This window comes from Rhipicephalus microplus, chromosome 3, assembly GCF_043290135.1.
Source record: "Rhipicephalus microplus isolate Deutch F79 chromosome 3, USDA_Rmic, whole genome shotgun sequence".
NCBI classification, from domain to species: Eukaryota; Metazoa; Arthropoda; class Arachnida; order Ixodida; family Ixodidae; genus Rhipicephalus; species Rhipicephalus microplus.
The window spans coordinates 9,416,345-9,442,071 of NC_134702.1; the positions used below are offsets into that span (position 1 = coordinate 9,416,345).

The 25,727-nt window shown below is 48.5% G+C and overlaps 1 protein-coding gene and 1 long non-coding RNA gene across 3 annotated transcripts in view; one reads left to right on the plus strand and one right to left on the minus strand.

Moving 5' to 3' along the window:
* LOC142803587 (uncharacterized) overlaps positions 1–25,727 on the plus strand; it is a 254,867-nt gene that overhangs the window by 23,144 nt on the left and 205,996 nt on the right. The window lies entirely within an intron of this gene.
* Positions 879–25,727, minus strand: part of LOC119163950 (uncharacterized) — a 185,723-nt gene continuing 160,874 nt past the window's right edge. For both annotated transcript variants that reach the window (XM_075888846.1, XM_075888847.1), the window contains exon 6: positions 879–3,174. In XM_075888846.1, the coding sequence (XP_075744961.1) occupies positions 1,584–3,174 (1,591 nt within the window). In that variant the 3' untranslated portion in view covers positions 879–1,583. The remainder of the gene's footprint in view (positions 3,175–25,727) is intronic.

The window sequence follows — 25,727 nt, forward strand, 5'->3', positions numbered from 1 at the left end:
CCCTTTCTAGATTGTGTTTCTGAAGTCCAGTAACTTTTGCTTTGGTTTTACTATGGATATATGGGTATATAGAACAAAAAAATATATTTGTTTTTCTCAGATTTCGCAATGACAGCTCTCATAGGAGTACTGACACGATTTTGAGGCACATTAAACAGGACATGTTTCGTTTCTATGGGGTACACTATCAATGCTCTGCACACACCGAAGCCAGAAAACACATATTAATATATTTTACTTTGCTCTATAAGTTTTCGTCATCCAGCATTTCGAAGTCTGGTCGTCTGCAATGGTCGTTATCCCGGCAAGTCAACATAGTTCACTGGGTTTGCAAAATTAGCGTTCTGTATGCGGCCTAAATCGCAGAAGTCACTGTCGAAGTCGCTGGACGGCAATTCACTGTCCGTTGTTTACGTGAACATGCAAATGGCAGCAAAATGACAGAGCTGGTGGGCAAATATTTCTTGAGTTGAAGTCGTCCCGCTACGTCAAACTTGTGTTGACGAGTCATTGCGAAGCTGCTTCTTCTATGCTGAAACTAAAATTGGGGTTCTAAGGTAGCGGTATTTTTAATATATCCGATGTATTGTTTTTAACAATTAAGACACTTCTTTTACGGTACTCGACACCAGTGTGTCCACTAAATCTACCAATCCGAAAATATTTAAAACCCGTGTCGGTACTCCGTCAAATTTCACATACGTCCCCAACTCACTAAAGCACCGCTTACACCTACAGCGCTGGACGGTTGATTATAGACTTGCCACACCATACCCAGTACTGCATCACTGTGGAGACTCGAGGAGGAAAAGCGAGTTCTTAAAGCCTTACCTTGAGCAAAGGAGCGCCTGTAGCGATCACAAACTTCAAGCAGACAATCGCTTTTTCCAAAACAATATTTATCATACCTTATCTTTAATTACAACTATGAAAAGTGATTGCTGAGCATGAAAAGAAAAGAGAGAGAGAACAAGGTGACTTCTTTCGTCACCCCACATCGAGAGCCATCACTACCGTTGAGGAGGCAGTGAAGTCGTCGCCAACTGCACCTTTCGTCGAGGTTTGAGAGCACTCCTTGGTGTAGCCCGCTCTTTAATGGCTCCAGATCGTTCTCAACTAGGCGCCGTTCTCGAAACAGAGTGGTGGCTCGCGCGATTACTGCGCGGCCAGTAGATGTGACGTAGGGAGAACAGGTGCCTGTGGAGATACGGATCTGCCCTTGGCCACTCCTTCTTCTATAGCACAGACCTTCGAGGAACTCGTCGCGCACGGCTCGATGCTCGCGCACTATCGCCACTTAAATTAAAACGACCCGAAAACCGACTTAGCAAGTCCGAGAAGCCGAGTCTCTTGGTCGGCTCGCGAGAGTCCGTGGGGGCCAGTCATCCGCACATCAGGCGGAGGCCCAGTTAAAAAGGGATTGTCTTTGGGGTCGAAACAAACCACAGGCGTGACGACGAACACAGGCGGTCGCGTACCTCAGCAGTCCGGCGCACGTGGCGTCACCGCCGTGGAAGAGAGATATATTATTCTGAACCAAGTCCTGACTAGCGTTGACCGGCGGCTGTGCCAGCTAGACCCGATCACGGCGCCGGCGCGCCGGGCTGGTCTTCGCTGGACACGACGCTGGGTGAGGTGGGGGGCCAGGTGGGCGAGTGTCGGCCGTCGGGCGAGTTGCACACGCTCGGCTGAGACGAGTCGGGTGACGCGGGCGTCGAGGGCCGCTGTTGATGCTGCTGCTGCGTCACCTTACCCATGAAGCTGCGGATCTCGTCGAAGTACGGCTCGTCGCGACGCGGCGACCGGTCGCCGGGCTGGGGCGCGCCGTCGGCCTCGTGCTTCTTCAGGTGCCTGTCCAGGTTGGTCTGCTGGCCGAAGCAGCGCTCGCAGAGCGGACACTTGAACGGCTTTTCCTTGTTGTGGATGTTTCGCACGTGTCGCTGCAGGTTGGACGATATGCTGAAGGATCGCTCGCAGTACTTGCACTTGTACGGCTGCTCGCCCGTGTGGGTGCGCAGGTGGCGCGTCAGGTTAGCCGAGCGGGGAAACACCTTGCCGCAGAACTTGCACGAGTAGCGCTCCTTAGGCCGCGCCGCGCCGTCGGCTCCCGCCTTGGCGGCCGGCGGCAGCCGCGGCGGTGGCGGCGCGGCTCGCATCAGCTCCAGCGAGGCGCCCAGCAGCGGGCTGAGGAAGGAGAACCGCGGCGCGAACGCCGGGAAGGGCAGTTTATCGGCGTGCCGGTACAGCGAGTCGAAGAACAGCGTGGGCGGGATGGGCCGCGGGTGCGCCATGGGCTGAGGTGGCTCGGCGGGAGCGGCGGGCAGCACCGCGGCTGCAGCCGCAGGCCGCCGCGTGCGCAGGTCGAGCGGCTCGTCGGCGCCCGGTTCGTGTAGCAGGCGCGCCTTGTGCGAGAGGTCGCAGGGCGCCTCTGCGGCGGCCGGGAACGAGCCGGCGGGCTGCTGGGCGCACAGGGCGCCGGGCTCCGGGCAGACGGCGCCCTGCTTGGGCGACGCGCGCTGGTCCATGGGTTCCGAGTCCGAGCTGAAGGGCTCGACGTCGCTCTCGAGGCTGCTGCTGGTGGGCTCCTCTTCCTCCTCGGAGCCCGAGGAGCGCCTGCTGGGCGACGGCGGCTGCGGTGCGCGGTGGTGCAGCAGCGGGAAGAGCAGCTGCAGCGGCGCGGCGCTCATGGGCTCGGGCGGCGCGCGGCCGCCGGCGGGCGACGAGGCGCAGAAGCGCTTGTGCTTGGACAGCGAGGTGACCGTGGCGAAGCCCTGGCCGCACCGGTGGCACTTGATCTGCATGCGGCAGGTGGCATGCATGCGCTTGTGGCGGCACAGGTTGGAGAACTGCGTGTATGCCTTGAGGCACACCTCGCAGCGGAACGGCTTGACGCTGCTGTGGATGTGCGTGTGCTGCTTGAGGCCCGACGAGGTGGCGAACGTCTTGCCGCACTCGGTGCACGCGTGCGACCGGGCGCCCAGGTGCTGGGAGCGGACGTGCCTCTGAAGGTTCGACGGGTCGGTGAACACCTTGCGGCACGCGTCGCACACGTATCTCCGCGATGCGTCGTGAGCCGCCTGGTGACGGATCAGGTTGCTCTTCCAACTGAACACCTTGGGGCACTGGTCGCAGCGGTACTCGCGCGCCGGACACCGCGTCACGTGCTCGCCCAACCTGCGTGAACAAAGAAAAGGTCACACCACTGCATAGCGTACCAAAAAAAAAAAAGGATTCGAATTTGATAGTGAAACCCAATGGTAGAATAAGTTCAAACTAACCCCGGTCGCTGGGTGACCAAAGCTTGCTGACAACTGTACACTGTGTCAAACGATGAAACCAGCTCCACGGATCGCAGCTCTGTCTTTTCGGAGACACATATACATCTACGCTTTGGCGGAGTGCTTAAACTGTGGAGCTTACAAAATGTTCATAATTATGGATATTAACATCAGTTTAAATTGACACCAAGTTCATCCGGAACGGTTCACCTTTGGGTTTATCTTGCGGGGCTGGCGGTGGACATTTACCACTGTTTATAGAAGAAAATATCAATCTCCTCTCACTTTTCTCGTAGACATAAATTTTTATCCACGAATGATTGTGGTATCTCTGTAGTGAACATATGCGCAAATTTAGTTTCGGCCAGGTTACCATGTTGGGAAATAGTACTACGCCTCCTTAGTCCGCCAATGCGATCCACATATCAGCATTAATACCAGAAAAAAGAACAGTCAATAGATGCGCCATCAATCAATTTCAGTTCTCGTTAGGCGAACAGAGATTTGTGGGAAGTTGTCATGTATTAAACGCAGAGGTAAATAAATAAATAAGTATGTTCGAGATGTTCTACAGCTGTCATGCTCAATTTGTTAGCTGCTCCACGTTCATTTTTTCAGATATATTTACTGTTTTAATTCACCCTCTTATGAAGAATGATGCAAAACGTATGATGAGATATTTAACTTGAGAAGCAATGAAATTATTTTAAAGAACTTCATGTTCAGCGTATGTGTTAACATCATGCATTTCGAGTAACCAACTAAACATTGTCAGGCATATCGTACTTCTTGCTTTTTGCCTGAAATAAGCAGCTTCGATATGTCTTAATACTAAAGAAATTTAAGTTCTGTTAAATGTGTAGTCGCGCATCAACATGCAGAGACGTGTAAACATCGCTCGCACGTCACCCTTGAAAGCAATTGTAATTTAAAACGTACCGGCACAGCAACAGGCGGTATACATTTCTAGTGTCCAGGTCACGTGTTCTTACCACAGGCATCCAACTGCCTCTTATTAACTCTTTGTATTTGTGGAGTTGAGCGAGCAAAATGAAAATGTACGCGCGTCTTCTAATCTCTGCGGGCATCTGTTCCGACCACTCATTACCGCTACGACACTGAGATGATCTTGAAGCCAAGTGTGCAGATGTTTTGTCTAGATAAGAATAGATCATTCGTGTAGTCCTTGGCACGCTTCTCAATTGCACTTCGTACCCTTCGCTATTTGGTGAAGAAAGACAAGTTGTACTGGCGATGTGTCCTTATTTTGTCAACAATTCAACAAGAGCGAAGCTTTTTTTGTGTTTTCGGTGGCAACGTTCGTCATTGGTCGATTACAGTATGTGTACGTCACCGCAGTTTTATCATATTCATTCGTTCTGAAGATTCCGAAAAAATTTCGTCGCTCTTCAACAATAATGCATTTCTGCATGTCGTCATATTATTTAGACTGAACCTTGAAGGCTATAAGCCGTTTGGATAGCTGATGTTCCAACAGAATCAACGCCTTTCTAAACAACAGTAATAATGTTATCGCTCAGGCTTCGCCTACAGGCCCGTTCTGCAAGGCAGCTGGTCTGGATACACTCTCTTTCTTTCTTTAATGCTAAGATGCTGAGAAACTATATTTCTGCCCACTGCGAGATGATTAATACCGGCAAGTCTTCGAACGTGTGATCAAACTTATCATCGGCCGCGTTGTGCCGTAGGAATTCCACTTTCCATCACTAGCGATGGTAAGCGCGATCGTCCAAGCTGACATCATAGCGTGTCGGGTTCCCGTGTTTCGAGCACGCTTAGAACTAGCGCAACGAGATAGCAGTGCAGTATAAAAAAAAAGAAGAAAAAAAACTAAGAAGATGTGAGTGCAGACGCGATTTCATGTTTTCCGTTGAGCTTGTTTTTTCTGGTGACGGAGGTGATAGCGTCCGAAGGTGATCCGTAGGTACATTAACGCGAGAACACGTCCTCCAATTAGCGACTCCCCCGGTAACGAGAGCGGTGGTTTCGATTCTGTTCAAGATACGTTTGCGCGTCGGCGATACGTGGCGCCCTCCTCGCATCGACGGTTGGACGCGGCCCCATCAATCACGCATCGAGCGTGTTCGGGCGCGCGCATCGCCAACGTCGGAGCTCTCGTCTTCCCCGACGTCCCGCTGGGATCGTCGACAAAGACTCACACCTGCTGGCTCAAAAAGAGGACCATGGGAGGGCTGCGCCTTTCGTGCGAAGCTTTGCGCGTGTTTGTTACTGTTTCCCTGGCGAGTCCTTCCGTGCGGTCTCCTTCGGAGATCGGCAGGCGACCTTCGCGCGCCGGTCAGCAGCGGCCCTTCGGCATCCCAAGGCCGGCCGGGCCCGAGGCAACGCCCCGTGCGATGGCCCGGTTTCGCCGCCGCCGCGCTGACGGAAGCGAAGCCGGGCGTGTCCGAGGCCGGGCTCTCTCCCCGGCGTCGTTTCCTGCTGGACAGCGCGTGTGTACTGCACAACATCTCCCTTTCTTCTTCTCCGCGGTCCGAAACTTGCCCCCGACGATCGTGGGCGCGAAGAAATCGCAGTTCGCGCCCAGCTGGACCTGATTCCGCTGCTGCTGCATGGGCGCTGCCGCCGCCGTTCGATTGGAGAGACCTTGCCGGGGCCGTGCACGGACAATCGCTCTTCTTTGCTTATTCACGCCTGTCTTGTTTTTTTTTTTTTCTCGCTTTCTTTCTGCGTGTGCCCGCAGGCATTCACACGAAATGATGGGAAGGAGCAGTCATCCGAGAGACGACAGGCCGCTGTGGGCTAGCTGTGTGCATGTAGCAACTGTGCGCTGGCATGCTGCGCCTGTTATCGATACCGTTCTTTCTTTCCCCGTACAGTGTCAGCTGAAGCACACCGTGTTTTTCTCATTGGTTATTCTCGTTTGAACAGTTATGCAAGAACGCAATGTGAAAGCGGACGTATGACCAGTAACGAAAGTGTGTGTGTATTACGACACTCCGTTGTAACCGTGCTCCCCGCAGTGTGCATTTACGTCTATTTCCTGATACACTTTTCAATCGCCTGCGGATTAAACATTACACACGGTGTCGCGATATGTTGCACAGATTACAAGACTAACGGAAGTGTGCACACAGGCAGACAATGAGAGTCTCCGGTATTTGCGAACGATAAAGTCGTCATAGAACTTAAAGCCTTCGCTTTCGAGACAGTGCGTTCAAGTGAAGTCACACAAAAGAAAAAAAAAAGAGCACCGGTTCCTGCGTTTTTCGTAGCGATTGGGGACTTAACAGCTCTCTTGGCATCGAGGCTAGAGGAGACCGGTTGGCTGAGAAAATTCCACGCGATCGCTGTCAGCCAAATTGCGGAGCCCTCCATACGTGGACCGACAACGATTCTCGCATGGCGTGGCACGGCCTTCTACCTGGTGAAAGCCGAGTGGGTCGCTTCCTTTCGAGCCTCGGCGAACGCATAGAGTGATACGTGGAAACTGCGTTGCCACGAGATGACGAGGCACGAACCACGTGTATTAGCAATAGTGTATACACTGGAAAGCAGTGACGTATCGCTCTCCAGAATGGCACGTTTAACGTGTCTCGCTCAGACGAAATTCTCGGTTCAACTGCATGAATACTTTAGTGACAGGAAGACGAAAGTGAATCTTTGAATTCACTTGTAACGATAAGTTATTTTTTGATAACTCTAGTCTCCTCAGTTCCAACCTTTCGCGTCTTATTAAAATTATAAAATGAATTTGCTTAATATACACTGATGAGCCAGTTGGTGAGCCATGATTTTTGAAGAAGCAGCGCACAAAATGGTACGAAAAACACAAACATATGAAAGACGCAAGCACAAGTGCTGTATTTCCGTCTTAGAAAAATGAATTCGGCAGATCACCCGTACCTTGGGAATCGATGTTATGCCAAGCATGCGGAGGGATTTTTTTTTTTTTTTTTTTAGTGAGTGACACGTTATGGAATGGCGATAAATATATGCTCAAATGTTGCACGCACCGGCAGTCGCAAATGTTTACAGAGCCAGTCGTTCACACTTGCGCAACGATGCCAACAGGAACATGAGTATTAGCATAACCAGAAGCGATAATCTGGTAAGAAGCGCTCTTGCTCGCAAGGATGGTGTACAGCCCTGGACTCTGCTACACAAATCAACTTCAACGGATGGCACCCAATGCTTATAGAATCGGATAGCCAGCACTACAACCACAATATGCGTTTCGCGAACATTATGGTGTCTTTGTAATGTAGTTTCGGGTTCTGGCGTGACTCTGATTAAATACTTGACTGCCACGCAGAATGCTGGGGATCGATTCCTGCTGGGACCCGGACATTTATTCTTTGCATTCATCGGGTCAACACTGCCGATGTGGGCTTTTTTTCATGCGTCAAAGTTACCCATGTGTGTTATTGCCGTTCCTGGGTAGATATGAAGTGTCAATCAGCTGTGGCACTTACCCGCATACATGTGGCACTCACCCACGGGCGGGTGTGTGCCACTCTCTGGAGGAAAATGTTTGACGACACGCGACGGGATTGTGACATTGTTCATGTCTTGACCAGCGCGTCGTATCTGTCAAACCATCTTACCCTCCCATACCAATTTCGGTTCACGCCACGTTAAGAGGGCGATCGCGAGAGCAACCAGGCGTAAGCGAATGAATGGATAGATAGATAGATAGATAGATAGATAGATAGATAGATAGATAGATAGATAGATAAATAGATAGATAGATAAATAGATAGATGATAGATAGATAGATAGATAGATAGATAGATAGATAGATAGATAGATAGATAGATAGATAGATAGATAGATAGATAGATAGATAGATAGATAGATAGATACCGAAGGTGCTTGTAGTACGCAAATAAATGCTTCGCATCTATAACATACAATGACATTCCATAACATACAATGACAATAACATACAGCTTCGTTTTCAAAAATTTCGCGTTGAATTCTCTGCAAACGGACGTTGACGTGACGTCACATTCCTAAGTAGCCTCATTGGTTCTACAAGATTTCCCGAAACTTGTCGCACATTTGGCAAGCACTCTCAAACCATGATTGGTAGATTGCCACTATCCCTCAAGAGGAAGGTATATAACAGCTGCATGTTGCCGGTACTTAGCTAAGGAACAGGAACCTGGAGACTTACAAAGAGGGTTCAGATTAAATTCATGACGACGCAGCGAGCGATTGAAAGGAAAATGATAGGTGTAACCTTAACAGACAAGAAGAGAGAAGTGTGGATCTGAGTACAAACGGGAGTTAAGGATATCATAGTTGAAATCAAGAAGACGAAATTGACATGGGCCGGTCATGTAGAGCGTTGGCAGGATAACCGTGGTCATTAAGGGTAACTGACGTCATTCCCAGAGAAGGCAAGCGGGTTAGGGGGAGACAGAAGGTTAGGTCGGCAGATGAGATTAAGAAGTTTGCGAGTATAAAGTGGCAGCAGCAAGCACATGACCAAATTGACTGGCGGAACATCGGAGAGGTCTTTCTTCCTGCAGTGGACGTAGTCAGGCTGATGATGATGATGATGACCCTCAGAGGACAATGTACTTTTCCTCTCAGGGTGGCCCTTGGAGGACAATGCAGAGGTCCCCGTAGACGCAGTCGAAGCCTATCATGTCAGGGTGATTGGGGCAGAAACTTCATCGTGGCGTTGCCACCCACTCTCTCTTTTTCCCTGTTTTCTCGCTTATGAAACGTCTTGTCGCGGTAAGAGTCGTTACGTTGGGGTTCTGAAAAGGTAATTCACTCATAAAAACAACAACAAAAAAAAAACGTTTTTCTTTCGTGTACCCTTACCAATCGAATGTTTCGCTATCTATAGGAAGTCGTCATTCTGAATTTTCTTGCAGCTTCGTGCATCAACCAGGTGAATGACACTTCCTTCCTTCCATAATAATTTTTCCCGTCTTGCGAGACCCGGCAGATACGAGTTGAGATATTCAAATATACGTTAGCTGTTCGCCTTTATTCGTGGTCCGCTTCGTTAAGATGCAGCCACGCTTAACTTTTAGCTTTCGTGCGCCACGGTGTATCATTGTATACGGTGCTCGGCTGCTGATCGGATGATCGCGAATTCGATCGCACGGCTGTGGATGCTGAATTTGGGTGGGCGCCGAATGGTAGAGACCCCCCGCGTATACTGTGCGATGTTGGAGTCCATTGGAGAACACCGGATGGGTGAAATTTCAAGAGTTCTTTCCTGTGGCGTCCTTCATAATGATGTCGTGGTTTTGGCACGTAAAATAACAGGAATTGAGCTTACAACTCCACCCTTTTTTACATACTTTTTCACATTACGACAATAAAACCTGTGTAACTTTTTTTCTCGTCTTTTTGCCCCTCAATAACCAAATTCCACTTCCCTAAATATTTTTCACCGTCTCATTGTCACTTGTTCCGTTTCGCCTTTTGAAGAATGGAATGGCATCGCTTCCTCTCACTCGCGCTAGCGAAACTGAAACGAACCTGGCGTGACTCGCTTGGGTTATACGTCGCCTTTCACGTTATGCTGCGGTTGAGTAACATTCCGGACCCGTGCAATCACCCGTCAGTGCATCGACAGTCGTGCATCTCGCAAGCTCGAATTCCGCGACGGGAAAACGTGTAACCCATGGTGCGTCGCGTGACGGTCGAACGCCCGTGTGCACTTTATTTCGAACACGCAGGGAAATAATAAAACTGGGGCGCACTCGTGTAAGCGTCGCAGTTATATTCTTCTGCTTAACAGTGTGGCACCTTAACCGTGATATCGCTTCAGAAATTAAAACTGATAAGGTACTCAGTTGCGTTGGTAAGTGTGATCTCACTACTTATATACCCTATCTTGCATGCGAACAAACTATTGCTGGGACATTATGTCACAGCAATCCGATGTGATCTTGAGAATGTAGCGAAGGGCTCTGATATACTCAGTTGCCTATGACTTAAACCACTGGTCATAACGTCCGGTTACTCCGCGTTAGGTTGTCGCTGTTACACGGTACGGCATTCTCCACAGGCGCGGTCAAGAGCGTTGCCGTGGTTGACACTCCGACGGAGGGCGCTTCGGGTTCGTTCGATGATGCAGATCTTGATCCGGGCTCGAGAGGGTGTGTCTCTCTCGCGGAGAAGAAGCGCTCTCGGACGAGCGCCAAGACGAGGGGCGGTGCGGGGCACGGACCAATGGTCGGGACTCCCCCCAGCCGTGGCACGAGGGTCGTTGACCCCGAAGAGGCGACCGCGCCCGGCGGCGAGTCGAAGCGGCGCGCGGGAACTAGAGCGCCGGACAGGGCGTGGCCAAGTGGGCCACGGCGGCCGGCCTTCGCCGCTGCTGGCTGATGGGACGCTCTTTCTTGGGTGCGGAAGCTGCCGCTACTGTGTGCCAAGCACGCTGGCCCATCTTCCGCCCCGGCGCATCTAACGAGCCGCGCGCGCCTAATTCTTTCGATGCGTGCGAAAGGACTCTCCCCGTTTCTGGCTCCGCGCTTATTTCCATGTCGGGCGAAAGTGCTCGCGTTTTACTTCGAAAGGAGGAAAGAGAAAGTTTTCCACTGCCTAATCGAGGGAGGTTCTCACTCAAATTCCCAAGTACGCGGCGTGATGGTGCGCGCCCATGCCAGTGCACCGTGCACTGGGAACGGCAAGTGGGACGCTCATGATTAACGTGTTCCGGGTTCCACCGTGAAGACAGAAACACCCTGTTGCCGTGCTGGCCTGCGTACGCGCATCGCCAGAAATCGGCAGGCTAAGTGCGCGGGCACAAAAAATTGATCGAATATGGCCTCGGGATAACGTATAAATCTGGCCGTTTTTTGATGAAGGTTGGTACAAAAAATTAAAAAAAAAGTATTAGCGATAAAGGCATCCGTTTATGTTTAATAGCATGATGAGTATGCCCTGGATGTATACTAGTTATGTTGTACAGCACAAGTGAATACTGCTTTAGCAAGCTGAAGGACATGCGGTACGACGTTACTGTACCGCTGCTCTTTTCTCACCCGCTGTGTTCTTGGCGCTCCCATTTGCAATCAAGGAACCCCGACTCCCTGATTTTGTAAAAATTTACTACCGCATATGGTTGTCGCACCTCATTGTTTCCTCTCAGCTTAAGCGTCGTTAAGTAGGAACTTGCCGTTCGACGATGAACTGCAACTGGGAGCGGCAACAGCACAACGGCTTGAAAGGAAGAGCAGTGCGGTACCACATTTCCGGAACTTGCTAAAGACTCTAATATCTACCAGTAAAATTTTGTTCTTACAGGCGAAACCCTTAGAAGGAAAAAAAAAGGCAGTGGTCTGGTTCATAATTTGTACCCTTAAATGGGCTCTCATTCCCATTTGATGAATTTATGCAAGTGCCGATATAGACAACAATATAACCTGAAACCGACAACACTGGTCGCTCTAGCGGCTATGTGGATTCAAAAGAAATGTATATGGGTATGACAGTGTTGTTCGACACTGTGAGTTTGTTGTTTTTTAACCAGAACAGGCATCCGGTTTGATGCCCTAATCTGAGAGGGGGACAAATGGGATGAGAGAGAGAGAGAGAGATAAAAACGGAGCACACGACAGCATCACCCAAACAACGCGATGACGTTTCCCATATTCCGAATGTTGTTTTCAGACGTTAGGCACTGCATTTCAACTGACAAAAACGGCACCTTCCACTCCTTGGCTATACTACTGCAAGGGGAGATGCTGTGAACTGCATGACATTCGCTCTCGCACTTTGATCGCGACCACATAGCGTCCTCACGCGATCTGAACGCGGTACCCGGCACTGAAGTCTCGGGGAAGCGTCCACGGCCGACTTCCTCGAAGAAGCAGCGGCGTATACTCGCGGAAGACGCATTCGCGGTGGCCAAGGCAGCCGGCTTCGGAAAAGGGCGCCGGCCCGCGCCGCGAGAAGAAAGCCCGACTCTCGTGTATACGCTCTGATTGTCGCGTGCGCACGAGTTCCAGCGCGTGTCGTTTCACGCGAGCATTTTCCCGCGGTTGCTCGAAGAATGCAAAGGAGAGCAGGAGGCAATACGCAGTGGCTCGAGTCCATGAGGATTCTTTGAAAGGGTTACGTTCCTGCACCGATCTGCTGGATGGCGGTTATAAGAGTCAACAGATGGCGTTATACCTACTTAGCTCCGCATGAACTCTCTCTCCTTCGCTCTGATGTTTTACGGTAATCTCTGCTGGCCAGCCTTTACATACAAATAACTCACGGTGTTCCTTATGCATCCGTCTAAAGACGACTCGAAGGCGACAGCCATATTTTTTTTTTCTTCTCAGTCGACCTAAACTGATCATTACCCTCACCCATCCGCAAACTTTCTAAGCCTTAAATGGTTCTGCGTGGCCTCCGTGATCGAAGCACTGCAAGCTTTCTGCACGCGGCCTGTTTTGAGCGCCTGTTTTTGTGCAGTCTCCGTGAGCGTCCCACCTCTGACCGATCAACGACGCCATGCTACGACGTCATCGTGTGGCGTCATAGTGGCGCGTATTGATGTGCATGAAGACGTTACCAATTTCTGTGATCAATATCATCATCACGAGGTGATTTTGCCTAGTAAACGCCTTGTTTTGTATGTGCGTAATTGTGTCTTCTATGGCGTCCATTTGAGCTAGCATGGTGACAGCATTTATCTGTTGAAGCACCGGAGCTTCATTATTCAAAGCAGGGCGGAGTGTTTCTCGTCTTGTTCGAATGGAAATATGCCGCAGTTATGCATGTATATACAGTATATTGCGACATCTGGTTCAGGTTTTGTCAAAAGTGCGCGAGCAATTGCGTGAAACGCCTGCACAAATAGGCCAAATTCGTGCTTTATTTTTGCATAAGCTGTCTATCAATCTTTTTGATCTACATGCGACCTATTCTGGCAGCCAAGTACTTACCGAAGCTGCAATTCCTCAACGAGGCGACGTGGGCCCATAGAATTTAAGGACGCATATTAAATAAGCGACATTTTACGCTATGTTCACTGAGTCAAAATTCGACAGGCTAATCCCAACGCGGAATAGCTGGAACGGAATACAGGTTAACGTGTGCCTCTGAGCATCAGTTGTACGCAAATCCTTGTTTTCTAACCTGCTTCGTGGGAAGGTTAGGCGTTCGGTCGAACAATGCGGGCCTCACTCGTCCGTTTTCTCTTTCGGTGGAGCGACGCGTCACTGTAGCAACGGCCTCCACCCAATCGCCCCAGGGCGCCGGCGCGCCGCTTCCCGCCCGGTGTGCATGCTTTCGACAGGCACCACTGAACGGCCCGGTTATGTAGCTTGTGTTGTAAACACGGGGGAAGAAAGCAGGCAGCGGAAGAAAACAAGGAAAACGCGATCACGACGTACTGATAAGGTAATTGCATTCTGTTTGGACAGAAGTAATTCTGCAGCGTGACGCGTGTATGGGGCTCTTTAGAGCCAAGGGAACGAGCAATTCCGAATTGTCTACTCTTCAGAGAAAAACTTAAAAACGCTGTGAAGTCGGCCCTTCACTGCGTGCCTTGAGGGAATTCTTTCCGTGCATCGTCCAGTCCTCACGCGATGCGCTCTTGCCGCAAGAACGGAAATAGAAAAAAAAAAAAGAACAGCAATTTCATTGCACGTATACGTAACACAGGCAACGATGCACGAACTGTCATATAGATTGTAGAGTTTTAATACATGCTGTGGTGGTTTACTACTGTAGCACGAGAGGTGTATGTGTATAACAATATAACAAGTATAGTTTAGCACGCGTTAGTTGTGAGGTCGAATCTCTGACAGGACGGCTAAAATGCTTGAGGTCCGTGTACCTATAGATGAGCTCCACATCGGAGAACCCCGGGTGATCGAAATTTCCGGAGCCCTATATTGTGGTGTCATGTTTATGGGACGTCAAACCCGAACAATTACTATTAGCACGTCTCTACTTAGTCATGTCACCGATTGTTACCGTGTTTTAATGGATTGAGAGGGGAACAAAAATTTCCTGAAAAATTGCAGCTCTTTTTTTCCTTCTTCTATGGTGCAAAGTCTGAATCACGATCGAATAAATCTTTTAGAGTTTGTATTCATTGACAAAGAATATATACATCTATAATAAAAATTTGGCTGCAGCGTGTTCTCTTTCCTATCTCTCTTCCTCAATATATCTCTTTACACATCTTTCAATCTCCCCCGTTCCTTTTCCACTGTATGGTAGCATGCCGCCGATTATGAACTGTTTAAAGGGACACTAAAGGCAAATAACAATTTATGTCAGAGTGAAAGCTCCATAATTGCAACGTCTAGAACGGCAACATTATCAACAGCAGTACCTTACTTACAATTATTCACTAGTAATTAAAATCTGCAATAAAAAAGAACTTTCCGAGCATCAAGAGACGTAATATAATGCTCCTTGTGCACTTCTGTTTCGTTTATAGGAAAGAGAACCACCAGGCGTTATTATGGGGAAGGTTGCTAGTGGCTCGAAAATTCCGTTTTCATCTGGTAAGGCTGGATAGGCGGTGCCATCTAGAGGGGTTCAGTTGAACCAAGTGAGCACAAAATTGTGCAATGGCCATTGTTGCTTCCGCGGCTCCCGCTACTTTCGCTCTGCTGCTACTAGTGTCAGCAGCCGCTCAGTAAAAACGGGCAACGTTGGGCACGTCGATAGTGACGTGAGAGAGACCGCTTTCAGGCGGGAAATTTGAAGTGCGCAAACGCGAGGCGGGCAACTAAAACAGTTCTTTTTTTTTTCAAAATAAGCACTTCCTTGGCACAAAAGTAGCACTATGAGGTTTCTGGACCAATATATCAGCCATCAACATCGACTTAACATTTGCCCTTAGTGTCCCTTTAACATCCCTGCCCTCTCCTGTTTCCTGTTCTCATTTATTCTTGGTGGATGCTCTTCAGTCATGAAATGATCCCTGCGTCAATCATGATCATCGTCGTCGTCGTCGTCGTCATCGCTTGCTTTTGAGCAAAGGGGGAAGACTACATATTAAGAATATCTGGAGTTGTTTAGATAAGCAATTATTTACAGGCACCCAGCGCTTCGACTGGCAAAACTAAGCCATCAATGTATACTGGTGATCAAACTGCCACCTAAATTAAATGACATGCGTAATTATCTCTCCCCCTTATCCCACGGGCTATTCCTGAAAACGGCCACTTTGTCAACGGTCTCCGGCCAGAGGAAACGCTTGGCCTCTGAGCACTCGACAAATTCCATGCTGCCGGGCAAGTGCACCTACCAGCAAGATCGTTGCTCATGGACCTGAATGTGTCCTGTTCAGCTGTGTTTACAAATTCTGTTATCTATGTCGCGACTATCTATGATTCACAGAATAGTTACTAGGTGATGAATAAAATACTGTGAGAGAAAGAACATTGTTCGTGTTATCGGTCAACCGCGTTCTTCTATGCATATACCTTTTTTTTTATGTTACGCAACAAGTTGCGGGGAATGGTTAAAGAAGATGATTAAAATGTGACGGGGAATATAGATTATATTCCTCTATTTTCTTTTTATTTTATACTTTTTTTCTCCCGAGCGTGCAGTTCTGGAACAGTGGGGCTCCCACCATGTTTCTCGAACCGGGGTTAAGGACGACGTTAGCGCAGGACGCGTTGCAGCGAGAGGGACAGAGAGGGAGAGAGATAGAGTCATTTTCTAAGTGGACGCCGTCGTCGCAAAGCCATCAGGAGAGCTCACCCAGCGGGAGCGGCTCGCGCTGATCGGCGCCGAGCGTCGGATAAGGCCGGGCCGTGTTTCTCTCCTATAGCATGCGGCGCAAGGAGACGGCGATTGGGACGACGCCCTGGCCGGCGGCGCCGCCGGCGTGGGCCGTCGACGTCGGGCGCCGGAGGCGTCGGCTAGACCTCGAAGCGGCCTCGCGCGATGCCGTTCGGGAACAAGGACGCGCCCACCGCGAGATGACCAGCGGCGATCCCGCGAGCCGCACTCCCGTACGACTCCGTCGCCACAGCGTCCCACGGTTCGCGGCGTCGACGACGCGAGGCTCCGTTAAGCACACGGCGACGGCCGCCATCTTCATAACGGGCGGATGCAGGGTCGGACAGGTCTGGTATTGGAAGATAAGTACCAACCGACCTTTTGAAAGAGTATAGAAGAAAAATACTCTGCCGTAAACGTCTCGTTTGTGGAAGACACCTCGGGAGTAGCGCACAAAAAGTGATGAGAAGGAATAAAAGAGCCAAGTTAAAGCCCAACAAACAGATTTGATTGATATGTAGGGTTTAACGTCCCAAAACCACCATTTGATTATGAGAGACGCCGTAGTGGAGGGCTCCGGAAATTTGACCACCTGGGGTTCTTTAACGTGCACCCAAATCTGAGTACACGGGCCTACAACATTTCCGCCTCCATCGGAAATGCAGCCGCCGCAGCTGGGATTCGAACCCGCGACCTGCGGGTCAGCAGCCGAGTACCTTAGCCACTAGACCACCGCGGCGGGGCCCCAAGAAACAGCCAATATGACCATTGCAATATCCTGAATTGTTTACAAAGCTTCATTTTAGTATTCTTCTTATCCGTCATAAAAGTTAGCGCCTAACACTGGCAATCATCGCAGAACTGCCGAAGTTGCGTCTTATTGCATTCAAGATACATATCTCGATTGCGTGAGGAAAAAGATATACGCAAATGCACGGGCCAAATGGACGCACTGTAAAATGTTCGTATCATCAGCTCTATGGTGAAACAGCTTCTCTAATGCTTGCGAACGATTTCCATTTTTTTCTCTCTGTCTCCCATTCATTGTTCTGCCCAATTTTCCCCACTAGAACGTAGGGTATCAAAACACGTGCAACTCGGTTTAAGTAGCTGCTTTCCCTTAACATCCCTTCCTCCTTCTTCCTATTTCTTTCTCTCTCTATCTCTCAATGAATGTCTACATTTGCAGATCCCGGGTCGGGTGCTTACCGCACAGACGTTAAATGAAGATTATAATTACCCGAAATTCCCACTCTTTCACTGTATTCACAAATAACAGCACATTTAACAATGGTGTTAAAAATGTATTTCTTCTTTCCCTCACATTAAGATGCAACGTCTACTATATTAAAATTCTTCTGTACTTAGCTACTGCAATGATAAAGGAGCTTCCACCTATAGGTTTTTCATATTTCCCCTCTCTGTAACCTTTGGTTCCCGTTCTTACGATGTTTTACTAGATACAATCCAGTCCTTTCTTGGCACTTCTGCCAACAAAACTCTCTGTAGTAATCTCTGCTCTGGCGAGTAATCTCAAGGACGGGTCTCTGCACCGCAACTGCACTGCGAATCGGGAGTGGCAATGCACTGCGGCTGCCCAGCACGTCGAAGCTAGCCGGACGCTCCGGCTCAACTCCTCTTGGCCCAGGTGCCAAAAGTGGTGTCCACTTGGGCGCCGAAGATGGATTCGATCTGTTGCAACGCGCTGCCGGGCGATAATCGCGATCGCCCTCATTACCATCTGCTGACCACTCAGGCAAACGCCTAGTGACATAAACGCCGGGCTTTCCTACTGCATTCCCCGGTAAGATTAGTGCATAGGATAGATACTTTGCTGTGACCAACACCATCAATTTAATCGCGGTGATACTGATGGACGCAGCGCGTACTCCCTTGGCCTACATCTTTTGTAGCTTCGAACTAACTGGCCTCTTCAGCTCAAATGCATTGGCCTAACTGAAATAGACTGTTTTGTTAAGCGTCACGGCCTGTAACGTTTAGACTTGTATCTATCACGCACTGTTAGCGTGCTGTGGATGTCACTGCATCCTTAATCATGCCCACCAATAGAGTTATTAACGAGCTAGGAGTGTTGTCAACAAATTGTATACAGTTTGCTTTTACTTTCTCGAATATTCTAAACTAATGTGGCGGGGCAAGAGATGAGGGCAAAATGCAAAAAAATGCTACTCAGACTTAACTGCGCAGTGGTTTTGAAGACACTGTAGAAAAAGGCGTTTTTGGCAGAATGCAAAATAGAAATAATGGTTGCTTGTCGCCGTCGGCCTTGCTAGATATTTGCTCGAGAGCCAAATATTGCTTGACAATTGTGAGAAGCGCATACCTATATAAAACCAACGGGAAACGAACACACAAAAACAAACGAACACACGAACAAACAAACAAGCAAAAATGTGGCACCGGTCCTTTTGTTTGACTTATACACCTATATACGTGAAGAAAATAAAGATTCCCGATTTTTCTTATGGCATTTTCTACTTCTATCATATTTTAGGCTGGCAGCTAATGAAGTGCTGCTAGCCCTGCATAATCAGTCCTAACAGTTATCGTTCTTAGGCCAAATGATCATTAGGAAGAGCCTAGTCATCTATTAATAGCGCCATTTCTAGTTTCCGTGCCAACTTGTACTCTCCCATCCCGACCGGCACAAGTAGTTGCCTTCGCCGTTTTCGGAGACATCACATCAATTGTCCTCCATCGGGAGCGAGCGAGAGTTTTGCTAGACCCATCTGTGAAAGTGTATATATATATATATATATATATATATATATATATATATATATATATATATATATATATATATATATATATATATATATATATATATATATATATATATATATATATATATATATATATATATATATATATATATATATATATATATATATATATATATATATATATATATACACACTTGCGTTTCGTCTTTACAACAACATACACGTTGCGTTTCGTCTTTATATATATATATATATATATATATATATATATATATATATATATATATATATATATATATATATATATATATATATATATATATATATATATATATACTCCTAATTTTGTTCTAATGGCAACATTCATTGACATCTTCAGAGCCCTCCCTTCCCCCCAATCTAAACTTTCTTCGTGGGGAGTATATTTCGTGACTGCGGCCCGCTAGCTGAGGTGAGTTTAAGGCCTCTTAAATAGTTGGGTACTAAGAGTATAAAATGGAAGGTAGCGCAGCACGCCATCAATTGCTAAGCAACATGGCGCTTCAACAGAACACAGCTCATGTGGATGGCAAAATAATTTGTTGGGCTATAAGAGGGTTTTATTTGTGTGAGTGTGTGAGTGTGTGAGTTAGTGAGTGAAATTCAGACTAGAGTATCCTTACTATAACTTGCCTTACGCGCGTTTTTTTTTTCACCGCATGCTGCACTTAAGGACACTCCCTTGCCGTACAGCCACAAGCTGTGCAATCGTATGCACGGGGGAACAGAGGTTATACGCTAACATCTTCGAGAACTTCCATCCGCTTCGCAGAAGGGCGTGAAAAGACGCGCCGCACCGCCAAGGTCGTCTCCGGCGTACAAATGGAAGAGCGAAGATGCAACGAGCGCTCAAAATCAACTCCGCCCCTTTTCGGACGTCTTTCGGCACGTCGTTGAGCAATACGCCTCCGCACGTCTGCGAGCGCTGGCAATACTTCTAAATTATGCGCATTTCTTCTTTCTCCAATAACTGCTTAACGCGCACAGTGGACACATGTACGCCATTTGGTTACACACTACGTGACCAGTTTACTAAATCGAACAACGTACATGTATTTCCAGGTAAGCAACAATGTGCCATATAGGCTTCATGTTTGAGTCACAAATATGGCTATGTGACCAATGCACCACAGCGAAGGAACTTGGTTAATTTGGACGCACTAGTTTGGTGCCAGTAGCTGCACTCATGACGGGATTGGCAGGCCCGGACCAACCGCAATACCATGGACTATTTATTAATATCAATTTCTGGTGTACGCACCAAAATCAGTGAATTGAGTAAAGGGGCGCACAGAAGCGCGTGACTATGTACGGATTAACTTTGACCACGTACACGGTTCTCTAGCACGCGCGTAAATACAAGCTTACGGGTGTCGTTGCGTTTCGCCTTCATCTAAATCCACCCGGGAGTCGGACCCGACGCCTCCATCATAGGTACGCGACACTGCAGCCTGCTGGCGTTCCATGGCGGGTGTTCGGCGCAAGCTACTGTGGGGCGCTTTCCTGGCACACGCCATGAAAATAATGACATTCCTGCCTCTTTTGTGGTAATTCTTGTGGTTTTGCATCCTAAATCATTGAGTGATACGGCGGGACGCGGTAATGGAGAGTTCAGGAAATTTGAACCGTCTGGTGTTCTTTAACGTGAACATAAACCTAAGCAGATGGGCTCATAGCTTCAGGCATCCATCGAAATGCGGCCGTGGAAACAGGAATTTGATCACGTGATCTTCAAGTCAGCAGTCGCGCACCAGAGCCACTAGGTGTGTGTGTGGCCATCTTCACAATGAAGTATAACTTCTTTTTCTTCTTCGTTGTGTAGGCTCAAGAAATATGAAAAAAATTGAGAGAAGAGAGAGAGAAATAGAGAGAGAGAGAGAGAGAGAGAGAGAGAGAGAGATTGAAATGAGACTGAGAGATGTCACAACGATGGCACGCAAGCAGTGCGTCAGGGCGGGGGCCACGAGAAGCGGTCACTGTGGTACCTTGAAGCAAACGGGGCATCACTAGCCGGCAGTGTATGCAGAGACCGCCATCCGGCATGCACAGACGCTGGGTGCCTCGCTGCATCTCACGCGATCGAACGCTGCAGCTCATTTCACCGTTTCCGAACGCGCAATCGCGAGAGTTTCTTGGCTTATGTGTGCGCGGTCGGAAAACACGGTCGACGGCGACCGCTTTTGTTGCGATGACGGAAGTCGCTCCGCTCGCAAAGGACGCCGCCGTGCTTGCCTCGTCGGCCGTGAGAAATAATAAAAAAAGAAGAGAGGCTCGACTCGTCGCCGCCCCGATTGCCCCGGTCTCGTACCACGCTCGCTGAGACATCAATGAGCACCCACACACCCGTTTCATTTACACGTATATGCTGCTGTGCAACATGCAGCTAATTTAAAACAGTCCATCCTCATTCCCGGTATTTATTTATTTATTTATTTATTTATTTATTTATTTGCAATACTGCCAGTCTCTACTGAGACCATACCAGGTGGGCACTTTGTACAGATGCTAAGATTGCTCATCATGGTAAAAAAAAAAACTATTATCTTCAAAGAGAGTGGATGCGAGCATGTTGGCATGCCTATTCTTGGTTGAAAACAGCGCGAAGTAGACACGGACAAGAATGCAGGCATGACCAGCACTGAGTGTCAACTGCCCGGTTTATTGTCTATTTAGTCGGTAGTTTTATGTGCATCTGAACGGCCTGTCTCACGACTTGTTGGCTTGAGCCAGGCACCAACTCGTGCAGTGCTGACGTCAGAAGATCGAAGTGTCAAATTTTAGACACCAAAGTGATTTTTCGTGCACCCTTGACAGGAAGGAAATTATTCAACCCAGCTTCATATATTCTTCTTTTTTGAAGAAGTGTAAAAGTGCAAGCAAAGCACGAACTATACACAGGGTGCACATATCAGTGGCGGCGTGTGTTTATACGTGTGCTTTTTATTGCGTCCCTGTCTTTTGCGAGCATTGACACTTCTTAAATACAGGAACTGACCTTTTTAAAAAAAATAGACGAAGAACACGCCCAAACTGCATGTGCCAGCCATAACCTATACATAAGAAAGTGGACAGCCCAAAGTTCGATTACTGTTTATAACTTGTTTCAAATGTTCAAAAAAGGCTGAATTTCAGGCGAAGGCGGCAGCTTAAAGAGGTCAAAAATTGATGAACACGGTGTATCACTGGAGCCGTGAATTCGACAAGCACACTTGTCTCCTTCAAGGCCGCTTGCCTTCTTCAAGATGCGACCTCGAAGAAGACACGTCGGCTAGACGAAACATCACCTCCAGTGACACCCCGCGATGACAAATTTATCATCTACTATTCGTATATGTATAGTGCATGGAATCGTTGCATTTAACGCCAGCTTCAAGCTCAACTGTGCGTGTTATCATAGCGAATCACTGTAACAGTTTCATCGTAAACATCGCCCCACAACGGGCGACTGCAGAAGCTTTACTTTTCCTCTATAGTTTCTTTAATGCTATTGTTGAGCGAAAATGCATGAATAGTATCCGCTCAAGACAGCACCTTCCCGGTTCAATTCGCAAAAAAAAAATGCAAGGCGAGTTCGATGCGACGAAGAACACCACTTAACTGAGCTTCACGTGTGGCCAGTACGTAGAAAGCGACGATACACTTCTATATGTTTCGTAAAGAAAAAAAAAGGAAGGAATAAAGGAAGAGTTGGCGTTTACAGCGGGCCACCTGACTGCCAGAACGCTTCCCTGTAGATATTCGAACGGAATACGTGGAGGGCTTTTCGTGCGAGGAACAACGTTTTTCTCCGTGGCTCAGGAAAAGCAACACACTGACACTACATGCTTGGAAACGATCCAAACTTTGAGGCAAATCGCTGACCAAGGGAAATATGGTTTACGGCGGGGTGGTCGAATTTTGTTTTCACGAAAGCAGAGGAGTTTGGTGGTGCTTCCTGCGGTGTTGTTGCGGCTCGCCAAGCTAAACGACCAATGTTTCACGTCCTGTCGACATCGCGATATATAGAGCTGAAACTACACTTTCTACGAGCCGCAAATATCCAGGTCGGGCTTTCTTTCAAGCTACAACCGGGGCCGCACTATGGTAACGAGGCATCGATAAAAAGAGCGAGAGAGAGAGGATCACGAGAGGCGCAAACCATTAAATGTTAATTTTGTCCTTCGTATTCTGAGCCCTTCTTTTGCTGATATACCATACAAACTAGCTGCATGAAGCAAGTACATGCTTCAAACGATCGTTTTCTTTTCTTGCGGTAGATATGAACGTGAATCGTAACATAGCGGAGGGACGACGTGACTATAGGCACCTGCGTGCAATATATTGAATAAAAGGACGTTTTGTCCATTGTCTATCTACGAAACACCTTCTTTGCGGTCAGTACGATTGAGGAAATACTGCCGATTGGTTAGCCCCTGATAGCTTCTTTGTATTCTATCGCATCTACTTCTCATACAAGTTTAAAAGCTTATATGAGAAAGAGTAATTTCAGGCTACTCCCAAGTGGGTGATCAGTTAAAACTAGACATGCAGGGTGGAGCGCCGCTACAAGCGCGATTGCACTTTTTGCGCTTAATTCCACGGCTCTTTCTTTGTACAGCAGCTCGCTTCTTATTCGCGTTTACAGCCTTGAAGGCGGTGGCCAACCCCAGAGGTCCGCAAGTTTCCCGCGGCTTCCGAGGTTGCGCGCGAACCCAAAACACTGGCTAGGTTGATGGAGATGGCGCGACGGTGCCTTAATTAATGCGCGAAGTCGGGCGCCGCACATTCCGCGTTCACATTGCCGCGCGCGCCGTTGCTCTTGGCTGTCCTCCAGGAAAAAAAAAAAAAAAGCGTTTTTTTTGTCTTTGCAGCGGCGGTGTCGGCGTGCGCTCATTAGCGTCGACGGGGCAGCCCGTAACGGGAATCGATCGCCGTCCACTCAAGTTGCCGACCTCAGGACGTGTCGCTGCCTCCACCTAGCGTATGCTGACAGGCTGAGAGCACGCGCGCGAACGCAAAAAGTGTCCTCCGGCCAAGCGTGCATGCGCTTATACCGGCAGCTCGTTTACCGGTGGCGCTTTTAAGTGCACGACCGGATGAGCGTGCGTCGGCGCGGGGATACAACACTCTCTAATGGAAAGGAACGAATTGTAGCCACCTCGAAAGTTTACCGCCATGGTGTCAAACAGTCACCTTTGATCACGATCGGGCCTGATCCGGATCGAATTTCTTGATCGTGATTGGATTCTTCACGCAAGGTTCACGCAGTAAGACGCAACCGGACGTTGACAGCGGCCTTCACTGACGTCTATTGTACATAGGGAGGAGCCTTGTTGATTCATAGCGCGATGCCCTTATGCTCGGTAAACTTACCGTTTTAATAGACGAGACCCTTAAAATCGAGGCATTTTCATCTTTGTGCGAATACGCGCAGTACAAAACCGATTACCTCTGACACCATCGAAATAAACGGAAATTGTTTCCGTTTCATTCTTTCGTCCTCCATTTTCTCGAGCCCGTTGCGCCCCCTTCCGAGTAGGATAGCAAATTGGGAGCAACCTGGTCAGTATTACACACTTCCTTTATCCTCTATCTCTTTTCTTTTTCTCCTTTAACGCCTTCACCACTTCCCCCAATGCGCGGTAGTAAACCAGAAGTGCGTCTGGTTGTCCTCCCTGCCTTTTATTCCTCCTCCTCCCCTCTCTTGTCAACGCTCCATATTAAGGAATCAAGGTGTCTTGCTGACGCTAGCATGTTTCCGAAGACAAAATAGAGATATGCAAGCACAGGACAGTCTCAATTGGCTTAACGGATATTGCGTGGCAGCGTGGAATCGTCACACTTGCTTGTTTACTGACGATGCCCGCTCGGTAGAACGAGACGAACGGGCAAGCGGAGAAAAGAGCCCATTACTGGGAATAGCGTCGCGATTGCGCCGTTACACTGCGACAAGGGGAGACACGTGGTCCACTGCCTGCTGCAACGACGGCGTCTCTTGCGGCTGATCGAGATGCGCAGCTGTCCATGCCTCGGAACTAGTTAAGTCAGCATACACGCGCGATGAGCTCGCTTCGTGTTGGATCAGCTGCGCGGTTGCTAGCACCGCAGTCTCCTAACTGCGCACCACAGTTCCGCTGGGCCCACCCGCCATCTCGCGGGCTCAGTTCACCCGGGTAGTTGTAGTATATACGACACACACGGAGATCTTTGTCCTTGGACGAAGACAAACAAATATCTAACGTGGCTCTACGCTTCGAAGGGAACAGTTTTCATTTCGACTCGAACACTTTCATAAGAACCTGCAGCGGCCAACGCTGCAACGCGATTCACTGGCGATATGATCGCTGCCGCTACCTCACTCGGGTGTTCATCCTCGATAAATCTTCCCATCGATCCCGCGCTTTGAGTATATATCCTATATAAATTCATACCGTACGCCGAAAAAAAAAACAGGCCTTCCTTGGGCGCGATTTGCTTACAATAGGGTTCGGAACGCCAGCAACGCGTAGTGAAGATATAGGCATCAACCAGAAAAACTGAACTGAGGTGTATTTCTCACCGGCTGGTCCGAACATATGTAAGGGTCCACTGCGGTGTTCGAGCGAAGTGTAATGACCATTGGCTGGAAACTTCTACATTTCGCATTCTTGGCAATAAGCTTCGTTTTGTGCGGGTAAATCACGACGGACCACGGTTTTTATTCCGTGCCTTATTTTTTTTTACTTGCACTTTACTGTTAACTTACTAGGACCAAACAATTGGCGTTGAAACAGGCGGCCTAAACACAGAGGTGGGGGCATTGAAAATGCTTTCATAGGTGTCTGTTAATGAGGGATTAATTTGTTGGGGCACTTATGCGGTTTTTGCTCGGGAAGAGAACTGGTTTTCACACCTACCGTCAACATTATGCTATAATTATTACACTACACTATGCCCTGCTTACTATACTAAACTACGCATGAAGCAAGTGTGTCGAGCAAAAAAAAAAACT